Source organism: Sardina pilchardus, chromosome 4, assembly GCF_963854185.1.
Source record: "Sardina pilchardus chromosome 4, fSarPil1.1, whole genome shotgun sequence".
Classification (NCBI taxonomy): Eukaryota; Metazoa; Chordata; class Actinopteri; order Clupeiformes; family Clupeidae; genus Sardina; species Sardina pilchardus.
Genome location: NC_084997.1, coordinates 23,696,353 through 23,710,900, shown reverse-complemented (window position 1 = coordinate 23,710,900; position 14,548 = coordinate 23,696,353). Strand labels below are relative to the sequence as shown.

General features: G+C 46.0%; 2 protein-coding genes across 2 annotated transcripts; one reads left to right on the top strand and one right to left on the bottom strand.

Annotated features, from left to right (window-relative positions):
* Positions 1–298: 298 nt before the first annotated feature.
* Positions 299–2,038, top strand: gpr45 (G protein-coupled receptor 45). Its single transcript, XM_062535071.1, has one exon. The coding sequence runs from the start codon at positions 299–301 to the stop codon at positions 1,541–1,543; it is 1,245 nt and encodes a 414-aa protein (XP_062391055.1). The 3' UTR covers positions 1,544–2,038.
* Positions 2,039–4,733: 2,695 nt separating this feature from the next.
* On the bottom strand, positions 4,734–13,292 carry cracdla (cracd like a). Its single transcript, XM_062535070.1, has 9 exons — positions 13,188–13,292; positions 12,948–13,092; positions 12,434–12,560; positions 12,191–12,352; positions 11,240–11,407; positions 9,533–11,066; positions 5,927–7,755; positions 5,491–5,590; positions 4,734–5,321 (listed from the first exon to the last, which is right to left on the bottom strand). Exons 1-9 carry the CDS (start codon positions 13,234–13,236, stop codon positions 5,149–5,151), a joined length of 4,287 nt encoding a protein of 1,428 aa, XP_062391054.1. The 5' UTR covers positions 13,237–13,292; the 3' UTR covers positions 4,734–5,148.
* Between the last annotated feature and the right edge of the window lie 1,256 nt (positions 13,293–14,548).

Below are 14,548 nucleotides of genomic sequence, written 5' to 3'. Positions count from 1 at the left end.
GATCCATTTAAGTCTAGTTGAGGAGGAGTGACTGACAAGTAGAGCCTTGCAAAAATACACACACACACACACACACACATACACATACACACAGAAACACCCCCCCCCCCCCCCCACACACACACACACACACACACATACACTCTCACACACACCCTTATATTCTCACACACAAACACAACTACTGACACACACACACACACACACACACACGTACGCACACACACACTGACGCACAAGAAAGGATGAAGCGTGCGTCTTTGCACCTGGCCTGACGTCTGACCCTGTAAGCGTTGCCATGGCGGCGTGCAACATGAGCACGCTGGAGGGCTGCGCCCGGCTGGAGCCGCTGGAGATGGAGCTGCCGGACGCGGCCGCGGTGCCGCCGGACGAGGACGTCGACGAGGCGGCGGCCGGCCTGATGCCCGTCTCCCTGCGGGTCACGCTGGCGGCCATCATGATCTTCATGATCACCATCGGCTTCCTGGGCAACGCCATCGTCTGCCTGATCGTCTACCAGAAGCCGGCCATGCGCTCGGCCATCAACCTGCTGCTGGCCACGCTGGCCTTCTCGGACATCATGCTGTCGCTGCTGTGCATGCCCTTCACCGCCGTCACCGTGGCGACCACCGACTGGCGCTTCGGCGGCGGCTTCTGCCGCACGTCCGTCATGCTCTACTGGCTCTTCGTGCTGGAGGGCGTGTCCATCCTGCTCATCATCAGCGTGGACCGCTTCCTCATCATCGTGCAGCGGCAGGACAGGCTGACGCCGCACCGCGCCAAGGTGCTCATCGCCGCCTCCTGGGCGCTGTCGCTGTGCGTGGCGCTGCCCTCGGTGGCGGGCTGGCGGGCCGGCCGCGGGCCGGCGCCCGAGGAGGCGGAGGCGGCGCGCGCGCCCCAGTGCATCCTGGGATACAGCGAGTCGCTGGCCGACCGCGGCTACACGGTGCTGCTGGCCGTGGCCGTCTTCTTCGTGCCGTTCGGCGTCATGCTCTACTCGTACCTGTGCATCCTCAACACCGTGCGCCGCAACGCCACGCGCATCCACAACCACGCCAGCGGCAGCGACGGAGGCGTCGGCGGCGTGGTCGGCGGCATCGGCACCGCCGCCGGCCCGGGGCCGGGCCTGACCCACTCCACCAGCAAGCTGGGCCTCACGGGCCTGCAGCGGCCGCCGCAGCTCAGCGTGGACATGAGCTTCAAGACGCGCGCCTTCACCACCATCCTCATCCTCTTCATCGGCTTCTCGGTGTGCTGGCTGCCGCACACGGTGGTCAGCCTGCTGGCCGTCTTCAGCCGCCGCTTCTACGTCAGCGCCGCCTTCTACCCGGTGAGCGTGGGCGCGCTCTGGCTCAGCTACCTGAAGGCCGTCTTCAACCCCGTCATCTACTGCTGGAGGATCCGCAAGTTCCGCGAGGCCTGCCTGGAGTTCATGCCCAAGACGTGCCGCTTCTGCCCCAAGGTGCCCGGCGGCCGGAGCCGGCGGAGGATACGGCCGAGCAACATCTACATCTGCAGCAGCGAGAGCCAATCAGCTGTATGAGGACCAATACACAATTTCCTGCTCCTATATACTGTATATATATACAAAGGAAAAGAGGAAGGGCTACAATATTTGAGTATTTTACTGTGCTTGTGACGATGGTGGTAAGGTTTAGGTCACTCGGTGTCAAAGTGAGGACTGTGTTGCTATGTGATGGTATGATGTCACGTTTTTACGGCACTCGCATTAATTCTGTAATAGCTCAGTCCTTTTGATCATCAGGGTCATCTTTGCTGGAGAGATATTCTCCATTAAATTGTCTTTCCATACTATTATGCCATACTTTTTTATGCAATGTGTTTTGTTTGACCGGTGGTCAAGTTATGAGAGACACATGACATTCCCTTCGGTGTCATTCCTCTGTGTAGTTTTTCCCAGGCCATGTGTACATGTGCAACCAGTGGTGTTTGTAAATGGACGTTTAAACAGATGTTTTCTTTACTTCAATTGAGACAAGAGCAAACGAACCACAGACGATTTAAAAACAAATCTGGTTCCTCTCACCCACTTCTTCACCTTCAGTCCAGTCGAAATGTCAAAGTCCAGATGGAGGCGTGAGCCAGCCTCTTTCTCTATGGGACTCCTCGTCATTAAATGTCATTTTGAGTTCGTATTTCTATGCCATGATTAAATGATTGATGTTCTTTGCTTTAACAAAGAATTAATTAACACAAGAATATATCTTGCACATATGTATTTATGTATCATGTTTTTGACAACCAAGGGAAACACAAACAAGGTTTATAATGCAGAATGTTAATATCACAATGAAATGTACAACCCCAAATCAAAAAAATGTTGGGATGTTGTGTAAAATGCAAATAAAACCAGAATGTGATAATCGGCAAATTGTGTAAACCCATGTTTAGCTGCAAAAAAGACAAAGACAACATTAAATGTTGAAAATGTGACTACATCATGGAAAATAGTGTATATGATATCAACAACATATTTTAAAATTCTGGCATCATGATTGACTATAAAAAAGTGCATCACAGACAGGTAGGGTCTCCATCATTCTGTGTTCTGTGTGGGCAAATAATGAAACAATATAATTATAATGTTTCTTAACGCAAAATCGCAAAGTAATTTGGGATTTTGTCACCTACATTACACATTATTGTTAAAATAGTCAGAGAATCCAGAGAGATCTTTGCAAACAAGCGTAGCATAGACATAGCGGAGAAACAACTTGAATGGCTGTGGTCTATTGGACCTCAGATGCCACTGCATTCCAGACTCTAGACCTGTTTCTGTAAAGAAGATCATTGTATGGACTCAGGAATTTTTATTTAGACATAATACAGAAATGTCACCATCTTAACTGGGCTTAGGCTCATTAAAAATGGAGGTACTGTAAAGTGGAAAAGGTTTCAGTGGGTAGACCAATCAAAATTTGCCATTCTTTTTGGAAATCAGGGATCCCTCCGGGTTAAAAAGAAGAGAGACTATCCAACTTATCCAACTTGTTATAATGCTCAGTGCCTTTAACCCAGAATCTATACGGTGTGGAGGTGTGCTAGTACATCTTACACGGCTGGGAAGGCACAATCAATTCTGAATAGAATGATGTACACAGGCTCTGAACAATATACTGTATATTGGCATCCAGATCATGTCTTTTTCAGGGAAGACCTTGAATATTTCAGGAAAATAATGCCAGAAATTAATTCTGCACATATTTAGCCTTAGAGGATTTCAGGTGCTAAAACGGCCTGTCTGCAGTCCAGACCTGTCATATTGGATGCATCGTAGAATGGAAAATGTGATTAAGAATAGGTGAGCTGCTGAAATCCTACTTTAGGCAGGAAGGGGACAACATTTCATTCTCAAAAACTCGTTGTTGAATGTTGTTACATGAAGAGGTCTAATAACACGGTGGTAAACGTATCCCCATGCCAACTTTTTTTAAAACATGTTGTTGGCATCAAATTCAAAATGAAGATTTATTTTCCATGAAATAATCTAATTTGTAATTCGTCTGTGTCCTTTTTGCAGCTATGGGTTCACGAGATTTGTAGATTCTCACATTTTGCTTTTATTTGTATTCTACACAACATCCCAAATGTTTCTGATTTGGTGTTGTACATCAGAGCAATATAACCATTACTTACACCAATGTATCTTGTCTTTTAAGGAAATGTTTTTGTCCTAAATTCTGACAGAAGAAAATAATACATTTGTTTGTGTAATAACTGAGACATAGTATTTTGTGTAATAGTCCATTTTGTGCAGCTCAATTGAAATCCTATTAGAACAGCATTGTAGCCTTCACAGTGAAATATATTTAGCAGCGATTGACATCTTTCATTGTTGTACATTTTACTCAAGAGTTTGAATTTTCCCTTTGACACTCTTACATAATCATCCCACCCACACTGTTTCAGTCCTAGGAAGCACGTAATACCTTGCATTCATAGGTAAATATCATTATTGAATACATGAGAAGAGAGGGGACCTCTGCTACTTGATTACTGATTGAGGTATTTTTTAGCCAAATTATGATTATGAATTATAAATTGACAGTTTGTAAGACATGAAGTCTTCCCAGATGATTTTACGCAAATTCACAGCTGACAAACAGCAATGAAAGAATCCTAAATCCTAAATTTGAAGACCTGATTGACATTGGTTTATCTTGGATTATCATCTGAACTAGTTGTTAGTGTACATTTGTGACACATTCTAATCAAGACAACTCAAGGTTGTACCACTAGGTGGCGACGTGTACCAGTTTTACTCCACCTCTCCCTGTCTTTCCCTCCACGGAGGACCATTAGTTACACATCACAGTCCAGCTCACCATGGCTCCCTCTAAGCCCTATTCCAGCTCATTATCTGCAGATCATGGTCCTACAATTACAGTATTGTGCTGGGCAGGGTATCCACTGCTAATTAACTCCCTGGGGCTGTGTTATGGGCCAATGATTCTGTGTCTCCACAGCATTTTCTTCACAATCTCGGGCATAAGCACTTGGTACTCGCAACACAGGCCACCCAGTTCACAGCTTTTTAGATGTTGTTTCAAATCATTTTTAGAGGGAACAAGAAAGAGTTGGTGAGAAACTAGTGAATATAACTGTGCGATGAACCGCAAATGCTGGGTATCCCCCAGGAACAAGTGAAATTATCAATATTATGCCACAGTGTTTTCATCAACAAACAAGACTTTATTTTGCTTAATCGACACTGGCATTGCTTCATATGAACAGATTACCAACCAAGTCAACGGAATGCAATAAACCAGGTTGGTTAATGAACTGTACAATTCAATTACTTTATATTCACACAAATCTTAAATATGTATGTAAATTTTAGATATTTGCCATTTAAATACAATAAATATTCACCTTAAATTATACACCTCTCAAATAAATAATTAAGGGCATCACAAATTAATGGCAGAAATATACAGAATAAAAACATGGTGTTGAGAGGTCAAAAAGTCAATTCATTGCTCCAAAACACTGAACCACAAAGGGTGTTATCGGGGCCATTGTAAATTATGCTTGAGAGAAACAGTATGGGCAGCAGCACTGTGCCTACCACTGGCATCGGCTTGATGGACAGGTGCAGTCATTGTGCCCCCCCTCTGTTCCATTTCCTCACTTCCTGCTTCCCTGAGCGTTATCATTCCACGCTAAAGACTTCCTCTTGGCCATCTCCATCCAGGATGGCTGGCTCCCGTCGGAACTAGGCTGCTGGGGTGAGGCCGAGGAGACCAGTGTCCTCTTCAGTGGCCTGTCCTCTTTATCTGCAGCTCTAGCGACTACCAAGTCTGTGGAAGCAACGAAATTCACTGAAATTCGCAATCCACTTTGCGTGCTTACAAACATATCACAGGGTATAAACAGATAGGAACTGAAGCACACAGAATTATGCATAAAATTAGAACGATAAAAACTACGTAAAAGAAATGCTTATTTTCAAAATGTTTGTGTCAATACCTGCGTCAGTCTTTGAGTCTCTGCTGAGCAGTCCAGGTCTAACTGATGTCAAAGACTCAGGTGACGATTGAGCCCCTGAGGTGGCTTTCGATACTTCAAACTACAAAAAGACAAGCATCTGAGCCATTACCAAACCACACCAAACAAGATACCAAAACTGTAAGCATATTATGTTCATGTACAAACAGACATGGCATGCTTTTTAACTATCTAGTTGTCCAATGTGCTTAAATAAATATTTAGCTTCATTCTTTTGGCTGCTCATATTAAAAACATGGAGAACATTTAATATCGGTCCATTACAGTACAGCATAATACAATGATACTAGATCTATTACTCCATTCTATAACCACATGCGCAACTGGGTCTAAAGCAGAGACAGCCGGCTAAATAGGTCGCGGGTGTATTTTTATCAGGGACAGAAGCGTGAGCTACCTTGGTGCCTGCAGAGGCTCCTTTGTCTCCCCATTTCTCCAGGAAGGCGCCCTTGCTGCCCAACCCTGACGCTCGAGGCCCCAGACCTTCTGGTGCTGCTGTTGCTGCTATAGTAGCCCCACTGCCGCTGCCTGGGGCAGTTTGGGGCAAATCACTCCTCTTCTTCAGTGAGTAACGTCCACCATCACTGCCACCTTGTGAGACAGACGGTGCAGCTGGCTGGCTCTGCTGCTTTAGATAGGATGGTGGCTTTGGGCTGGACGAAAGATGTGAGTTAGTGGTGGGCTGTGATGGGTGAGGGATGGACTGGTTGGAGGAGAGAGGTGGGGACGGTTGTGTTTTATTCAGGAGTGCGGAGGGTGGTATTGATTGTGTGGTGGTCTGCTGAGACTGAGCCAGTTTATTTAGTTGTGTTGACACAATGCTAGGCTGTGTGGGTTTGGGTTGTGCTTCTCGGAGCGATGTCCCTCTTACAATGGGGGGTGTTGCAGGTGACTGGCTTGAAATGGTGGTTGCTGGTTTGGAATTAGATTCTGCAGAGGGTGGTATTGACTGTACAGTGGTCTGCTGAGACTGAGCCAGTTTACTCAGCTGTGTTGACACAATGCTAGGCTGTGCGGGTTTGGGTTGTGCTTCTCGGAGCGATGTCCCTCTTACAATGGAGGGAGTTGCAGGTGACTGGATTGAACTGGTAGTTGCCGCTTTGGAATTGGATTCTGCAGAGGGTGGTATTGACTGTACAGTGATCTGCTGAGACTGAGCCAGTTTACTCCGTTGTGTTGACACAATGCTAGGCTGTGCGGGTTTGGGTTGTGCTTCTCGGAGCGATGTCCCTCTTACAATGGAGGGAGTTGCAGGTGACTGGATTGAACTGGTAGTTTCCGCTTTGGAATTGGATTCTGCAGAGGGTGGTATTGACTGTACAGTGATCTGCTGAGACTGAGCCAGTTTACTCCGTTGTGTTGACACAATGCTAGGCTGTGTGGGTTTGGGTTGTGCTTCTCGGAGCGATGTTCCTCTTATAATGGAGGTAGTTGCAGCTGACTGGCTTGAACTGGTGGGTGCTGGTTTGGAATTAAATTTGAACAGAGCAGTTGTTGATGACGGGCTTGTTTCTGTAGGTGATGTATCTGGTGGCGCAGTCTGTTTGGGCGTTCTGCTCGGCTGGGCAGATGGCTTTTCTCCGTTGGTAACCTGGGCTGCTCTTGGAGCAGGTGGTAACACAGGGGGCGGGGTTTCAGTTGTAGGCGTGGTTCTTGTGGCGGTCTGGGTTCCAGGGAACTCCGGGGACTTGCTGGTGAAGAGCTGCTGGATGGTTTTCGTCTTCTCCATGGCCATGCTCATCCAGGACACCTCAGAGGAAGCTGCCTCTGGCTCCTTAGCAGACGGGGCTGACGAGTCTACATCATTCGATTGTGGAGGTGCAGCCTCCTTTGAGGGAAAGGGTGCAGGCGGTGTCTTCTTAGTGGGTGAGGACGCAGACTTCCTCTTGACCGAGGGCGAGGGTGCAGGATCTCCCTCCGTGGTAGGAGAAGGTATGAACTCCTTTTTGGTCGGAGGTGCCCCTGGCAGCATGGGTCCTTCAGGGAACTCTGGGAGTTTGCTGGTGATGAGCTGCTGAATGGTGCGGGTCTTCTCCATGGCCATGCTCATCCATGAGAAGTCAGAGCTGGCAGCTTCTGGCTCTTTCACAGGTGTAGGTGATGCATCATCTGGCTGAGATGGACCAGCCTCCTCTGAAGATGAAGCTGCAGACACTACTTCCGATGATGGAGAAGGCATGGACGCATTCTTGGGGGGATGCACAACTGTTGATTGGCTTGCTTCACCTGTGGGTAATATTAGGAATTATAATTAGATTTGTAATAAATATCAATCGACAATTTAACACTGACAATCTCAACCTGCCATCAAACAAATAAGATAACATGTACTAAGATGACCACTGCATCTAGTATCTAGGACCCCAGGGCAAGCTGGGCCTTAGTCATAAACCCAAGGGCGGAATTGGACACTAAATATTACTGGGAGCCCACTCAAGACGGGAGGAGAAAATTTAGGGCTGCTTAAAACATGTTGCGGTCGCTCATCTAAAATCTTCAGTAGTCTGCAACCATCTGTACGCATCTTATAAATGCATGTCAGGTCATCTTAATTGTTACCACGTTATTACTGGAGCTGTAGGGAGGGGCCACGGGGAGTGAAAGTGAGTGGCTGCAATCGCAGAGTCAATTCTCACTCCTCTACGGCAGCGTCATTGCCATGGAACTCATCCTCTGTCGCATATTACATTTTTAAAACAATTCTCCTTGAAAGTCTCTATAGACTGACAGCAATTCTACTAGAGATTGTACAAGAGGTACTGGTAAAAGACAGCTGTTTGAATAAAACAACGACAATTGAAATAATGTCCTGTTTGGACCTACGGTATGCTAGTAACATAACCCTTTCTATTTGACCAGCACAGATTTTGATAGGCCTAATGATTAACTTTCAGTGTATTTTATTGTCTACATTGGTCTACATTTAACAAACTTCAAGAGGTTAGGCTAGTTTACAATCAGCAGCCAACTGATTTGCTGTAACCGAGCTATTGCACGTCATATTCTATGCCAAGCGAGCTAACCATTGTAGTATTAGAACAAGAACAAAAAACAACACTACGTATGTATTTTGTACTTCTTCTGTTGGCTTGCCAGGACTTTGTTCGGCGCACTTTTGAACACTTGCTGAGTGAACTCTCACGTTTTATTGAACGGCGTTGACTTCACAGCTGATTATGTGAAGACAATCAGCTGGTGTTAGACAGAGCGGCACAAGGTCAACCTGAGAAAAGATTTACAAGGCCTTGCCTATCAGTACGATAACAGACGGATTGGGCAATTAGGTGTTTATGATAGGCGGAGAGAACAGTCAAATTGGCTCATCTGCCTCACCTGATGGCAACAGCACGTGTAATTTTTTCCCCTTTCCTGCATTAGGAGGCTTTTAGATAGTAAAAAGCAGGGAAAGAGCAATTAGGAGGAGTGAACCCATGACCCCCACTGCTCTGGGTGTGTATGTGTGTTCCTAGGGTGTGTGCATGCTCTTAGTGAACTCACTCCAAGTGTGTATGTGTGTTCCTAGGGTGTGTGCATGCTTCTAGTGAACTCACAGTTCCTAGTGTGTACTTGTCTATGTGTGTGTGCTAGTGTGTGTGTGTGTGTGTACTAGTGTTGCGCAGGCCGGATTATGACCCGCGGACATCCACAGGTTGACCTGCGGGTGGTGGGCGTGCGCAGGCGAGACTTCCAGGTAATGTCGCTGGTTGCGGGTGGGTCCGCACAAACTCGCTAGATAGCAATGCTCTTGGCTAACATATTCACGTGCATGTGCGGTAGGCTAAAATGAGATTTCCCTCTTCAGTTCACCTCTACTTCTCCATCTCTGTATCAAATGCACATGCACACCAGAGTTGATGGGATACAAAAATACCCCATTGGAGGGGACAAAGCCTGTCCTTTTCTAATTATCCAGATGATTGCCTAAATTGGCTTCTATGAAACAAGTGATTGCCAAATAAGCAAAACATTAACCATAAACAAAGACGAAAGAAATCAAACTCACCTTCCTGCCTAATGGACCTAGATCTTAACTTGCTTCCAGCCCTGTCAGTAGATGGGAGTGATGTGATGTTCTGCCCAGCTGGCATGGCTGTCCCGGGATCGGAACATGGAGAAGCAGCAGGCTTGGTCAGAGACCCTGCCCTGCCGGCCTTCGGACCAGCCTGGGAGCCATATTGTGTTGTGTTAAGCGTGCTAACATCAGCACTATGCCGTTTAACGCTGACCTCTGACTGACCGGAGTCAAGTCTGTATTTCATAGACAGTGAGGTGGAGCGCAACTTCACTCCAAAGGCGTTCTTCTCTCCTTCTCCCTTTGTCGGCTCCTCCTCTCTATGTTCTCTCAGGTCCTCGTGGGCCTCCTCAGCCTCCTCCACGGCGCCCTGGCCCTCCTCCTCGGTGGCCTCCTCTCCGATCTCATGGGGAGTCAAGGACTCCTCCAGATCTGAACCACTGCTGTTCCCCTGTTGCAATGGTTTGGGTTCCAAATTCCTACCAAAGGGCATCTCAGCGGGGAGAGTAGGAGGTAGTTCTTCAGCTTTCATGTCACCCTTTTGGACAACACGTTGAGAACTGTAAGCTTGGTGTGGAAAGTTTGGTCTTGTCAAGTCTTTCTTAGCTCCTGTTTCTTCAGAGGTATCGGTGAAGCTCCCCCTTTTAGGTTGATCTTTATTGTGTGCAGAGGAAATAGTAAAACGTGGCGATGCAGACGGTGTTAGTTGGCTAGTAACCATATTCTCCACAACTTTGTCTGGTTTATCCATCTGCCTGGTTGATACTTTGGCTGTTTGTGGCAACATCCCACTCTCTCCTTCTCCTTTGACTGGAGCTTTCTCATTTTTGCTGAAAGACCTCATTCGAGTGGCCTCCAAGGGCAAGCCTTCTGAGGGTCCAACTGCCAGCACTGGCTGAACTTTTGGACGAAGCTCAGTCTGAGGATTTAAACTCATATTCTCCTTTTTGTCCGCAGTTTCATCACTAGCAGGATTGTCCTGGGGAACAGCAGTTGATGGGGCACTAGCTGGGGCAGGTTTTAGAGGATAAATACCAAGATTTTCTCCAACTTGTCTGGTGCCACTCGCACTCCTTAGCCTTGGAGAGGCAGGGGGCTTTGTTCCAACAGTCTCAAGGGCCATTTGATTGTTTTGGGGATCAGCTGCTGGACATACAACAGGAGCTGCCTCTGTTCTAGAACTGAGAACAGAAGCCACAGGAGGTTCTTGTGACTCCTTTGTGACAGGCGCCTGGGAATGAAAGGTGGACTTTGTGATAACAGTGTCAGTCACGACTGGACGTGGCTGGACTAGAGGTCGCATGGGAGAGGGAGGAGGCTCCTTCAGAGATCTGTGACTGGAGGTAAGTAGATGGTTCTCATCAGGGCGAGGAGGAGGGCTCTCCCGTGTCTGTAGTACCTGGGTGGAATGGGATCGAAAACGGATGGGCTCCTTAGAGACCCCAAGACCTTTCTCATCTTCATCGCTAGGTTTGGGATGCTCCATGTTGCTCATGCTTTCAGATCGAGCTCGAGAATCTGGCTGCTGTAAAGGAAAAAGGAAAACCACACAGTCACAAACACAGTTGATATATTACATAAATTTGAGAACCTTAAAAGAGGGACAGAGACGTGTAAAACTGGTCCCATACAAGACAAGGAATTAACAAGCGCTTCTTAAAATCATTTGGCGGAGAGTTTCTTGGTCTTCCATCTCACCGATGTCAGCTTCCTGACTTTAGCGCTGGCTCTCTGGTTCCTGGGCTTCACGGACATACGGTGACGTGCAGCGGAATTGTCCAGGCAGGGAGTGAATTGTGGAGGGGTGTTGAAATCGATCCCGTGATCTGAGGGAGTGGTGATGACGGGCACCGTTGGGCTGCTGGGCTACAGGGGGATGTTTGAGAGCACAAGGTTAGTTTGAGAGCACACTGTGAGAAAGACAAAACCGATGTAAAAGCAGGTGAACGAAAATGATCAGGATGAAACTGTCTAATGAAAACATGTGTTGCAATACAAAGGCATGCTTCTTATTCGTTATACTTATCTTTGCAAGGAACACACATATTTTGTGTTGAATATGAGCACTAAAGAAACACAAAGTGGGGCTGTTATTCTTAGTTGAAGGGGGGACCTACACACCTCACTAAAAAGCCTTGTTTCATAATGTGATTCACATTGTTTAAATGAGAAAGGCTCCTTGTGAGCAGAAAACATTTTTATTTGCTCTTCTGTGGCACAGAACATAAGAAATGAGGACAGGTTGCAGAAACTGGGATAGGTAGCAACTCAAGGTCTGACAGATTAGTTTGTGAGTTGGTACACATGGGGATTTGAGGTTTTCAAGACTAATTTAAGCAACTGTACAAGACTACCACTGCAGACCTGAATACCTTGGAGTTGTGTTGCAAGAGTCAGAGGGTTGACACTGTGCTATATGTGTCCAAATGTAGGCCCAGCCCAATAACAACTTTCCTGAACCATTTCTCAAAGTTGTGCTGAGTTCTGAAATAATGCTTATGCTGCATGCATTCTTGGGACTGTTGCAAGCATGGTATTTTATTTTCCTGTTGCTTCTTGCAGGTATAGCGTCTAGTTTCTGTTTAAGTGAAACATTACCTTATTGCTTTTTCCAAGCAATTGTAAAGAGTGGCTATTGTAGCTGAGTACCTTGTGCGGTGCTCTCTGAGGTAAAACCTCAGTGAGTACGATTTCAGGAGGGCTTTGCGGGAGCCCGTCGTCTTCTGAGCTACCCCCGGTGTCCTCGGGTCTCTTAATGGACATCACGTGAGGGGGCTGACCGAGTCGTAGGTTCTGCTGTTGTAGTTTCATCTGTCACACCACGGGAAAGACACTTACAGTAGCTTTCATTTCTGTGTCTGATTTTGCGTGTACATTGTGTGAAGAACTCACCTGCAAGGTTTTGACACGACTGGGCACGTTTTCTTGAGACAGACCTTGTGGTGGTTCAGCTGACGACAGACACTGCTCAGCGAGGAAGATGCTTTCGTGTGACAATGCACGAGACCCCAAGTTGCTGCTGGAAAAATGGGAAGCCAATTAAAACACATGGAGCAGCAAGGAATGCTTATTTCCTTCACTTTTTATGAAATGCACATAAATCTTAGCGCATGTCATGTTCACAAAAGATAGATATACTGTACATAATGACTGTTCATAGGTTCCCTTTAAATGACCAAATATGGAAATATTTTGATAACAGATATGACAGCTCAAGTGTAAACTATTACAGCTTGATGTGACATCATCCCAACATCAAACCATTCACGGGGGCAGATAACACATCGGATTTAGATAAGACCAGGAAAGGCCGAACAAAACTTCTACAGAGCACATGCTACTTGCACATGCTCGGCTCAGATAGGAGGCAGGCAAAACAGCTGTCGGAGTGGTATGGAGAGGTCACCTGAAACTGTCCTCTAGGTCCAGCTCCTCATCCTTCCCCTGGGAGACGTCAGTGGCGGACTGGCTCATTTTACGCCGTCCTCCACCTCCTTTCCTCTTGCCAAAGAGTCGGATCTTCAGAGATTTCAGCCTAGATTTCTTCTTTCCTGTGATGTTGATCAGTACATTATTTGAGTAGTTCATGACACACATAGTCACGGGTATCAGAGGGTGGTGGCATAGGTGATGAAAGTCTCCAAACCTGTGATATCGTCACTGCTGCCCTCGAGATCCCCTGACGATGACTCCATTTCTGGATTTTCTTAGATTCTGCTGCAAAGAGAAACATGTAACAAATCAAAATCTGATCTGTTAATACAACATCCTTGACTGTATGGTGAGGCTGATATTTTTTTACTTTACTGCAAGTCACATTAGCATTGGTTAGGCTCATACATTATGGTTAAATCAACTATAACATTGAAATGCAAATCTCTGCAGGACACACAAACAATACTTAAACATCCTGCCCAAAACACTCGAGCATTTCATATCAGCCCAAAGAGCAAATGACAGAACATGTGTCCTTGAGCATGTGACTGATCTCATATAACAAGTTAGCACCTTCTGAATATGGAACTGACAAGAAGCAAAAATATGGATCAATTTATGTCTCAGTTAACCTTCTAGACCAGTGAAAACTACAGATGCTTTTAGAACACATAAACATGCACACTAGAAATGCATTTGCTCACTGACACGCAAGATTAACCACTATGTTTGCCTTTTCATGTTTTGGTTGGAGACACCTGGTTTGACACACCTTCCTCGTTAGTACTGATACTAAACCCTTTTACTGTGAGCAGGTTTCATGCTCATTGGCTGTGCTCAGATAAGTAAAACATGGCAGTGAAGACTATATGCAAAGTCCATCTGACATGCATAAGATTTCAAGTGGCTTGTTTTCACATGCAAAGAGACGTACTGCTCTTCTTTCTACTATCTCGTTGTTTCCACAGAGAAGGGAACACAACATGAGAAATCTCAACACGCACCAACAGATATTTCCATTGCCGTCAGTCAAAACAAAGCACTGCTAGTATGGTTATGCAAGTAAAGTAGCAACATTATAGAAGAGAGACATATCAGACAGACGGCATGTGAATGTTCAGCATGAGTTTTGATTAACATATGGACAAAGTCTCTGAAAAACTGCCAGGTTGAGACTGAAATTCAGCTGAAATTTGGCACGGTCAGGTCTATTTTCAACTTCTCAGCACATATACAATGTGTTACCGTTATATAGCAGTAAACACCCAAGAGCAAAAAAGTGGAGATTATCCAGACCCCTAATAACACAGAATAGAGTTCCCTGTAAGATTTCACAGAGTCCTAATCCCACAACAACAGCTTAATCACGAAGTTGCAGCACATCGGAGGTATTAAAACGACTCAGACGGCACAAACAATCGCATATCTACAAATATATTATAAATGGCTAATACGGATGCAGGTAGGCTACATGAACAGTAACTTGCAGTCAAAACATAAACACCACAATGTCATTATTTAAAAAAATAATCATTAAAACAATTTTGAAAAAGCAAACTGGGAGATGAGGTG

What these genes read in the sequence shown, in the direction of transcription:
- gpr45 (XM_062535071.1), top strand. Translation starts at nt 299, where the DNA reads ATGGCGGCGTGCAACATGAGCACGCTGGAGGGCTGCGCCCGGCTGGAG.
- cracdla (XM_062535070.1), bottom strand. Translation starts at nt 13,236, where the DNA reads ATGGAGTCATCGTCAGGGGATCTCGAGGGCAGCAGTGACGATATCACA. An exon ending in AAGTCAGGAAGCTGACATCG is followed by an intron (nt 11,067 to 11,239) that starts GTGAGATGGAAG and finishes TTTCCTTTACAG; the next exon opens with CAGCCAGATTCTCGAGCTCG. An exon ending in GAGCCTCTGCAGGCACCAAG is followed by an intron (nt 5,591 to 5,926) that starts GTAGCTCACGCT and finishes GTCTTTTTGTAG; the next exon opens with TTTGAAGTATCGAAAGCCAC.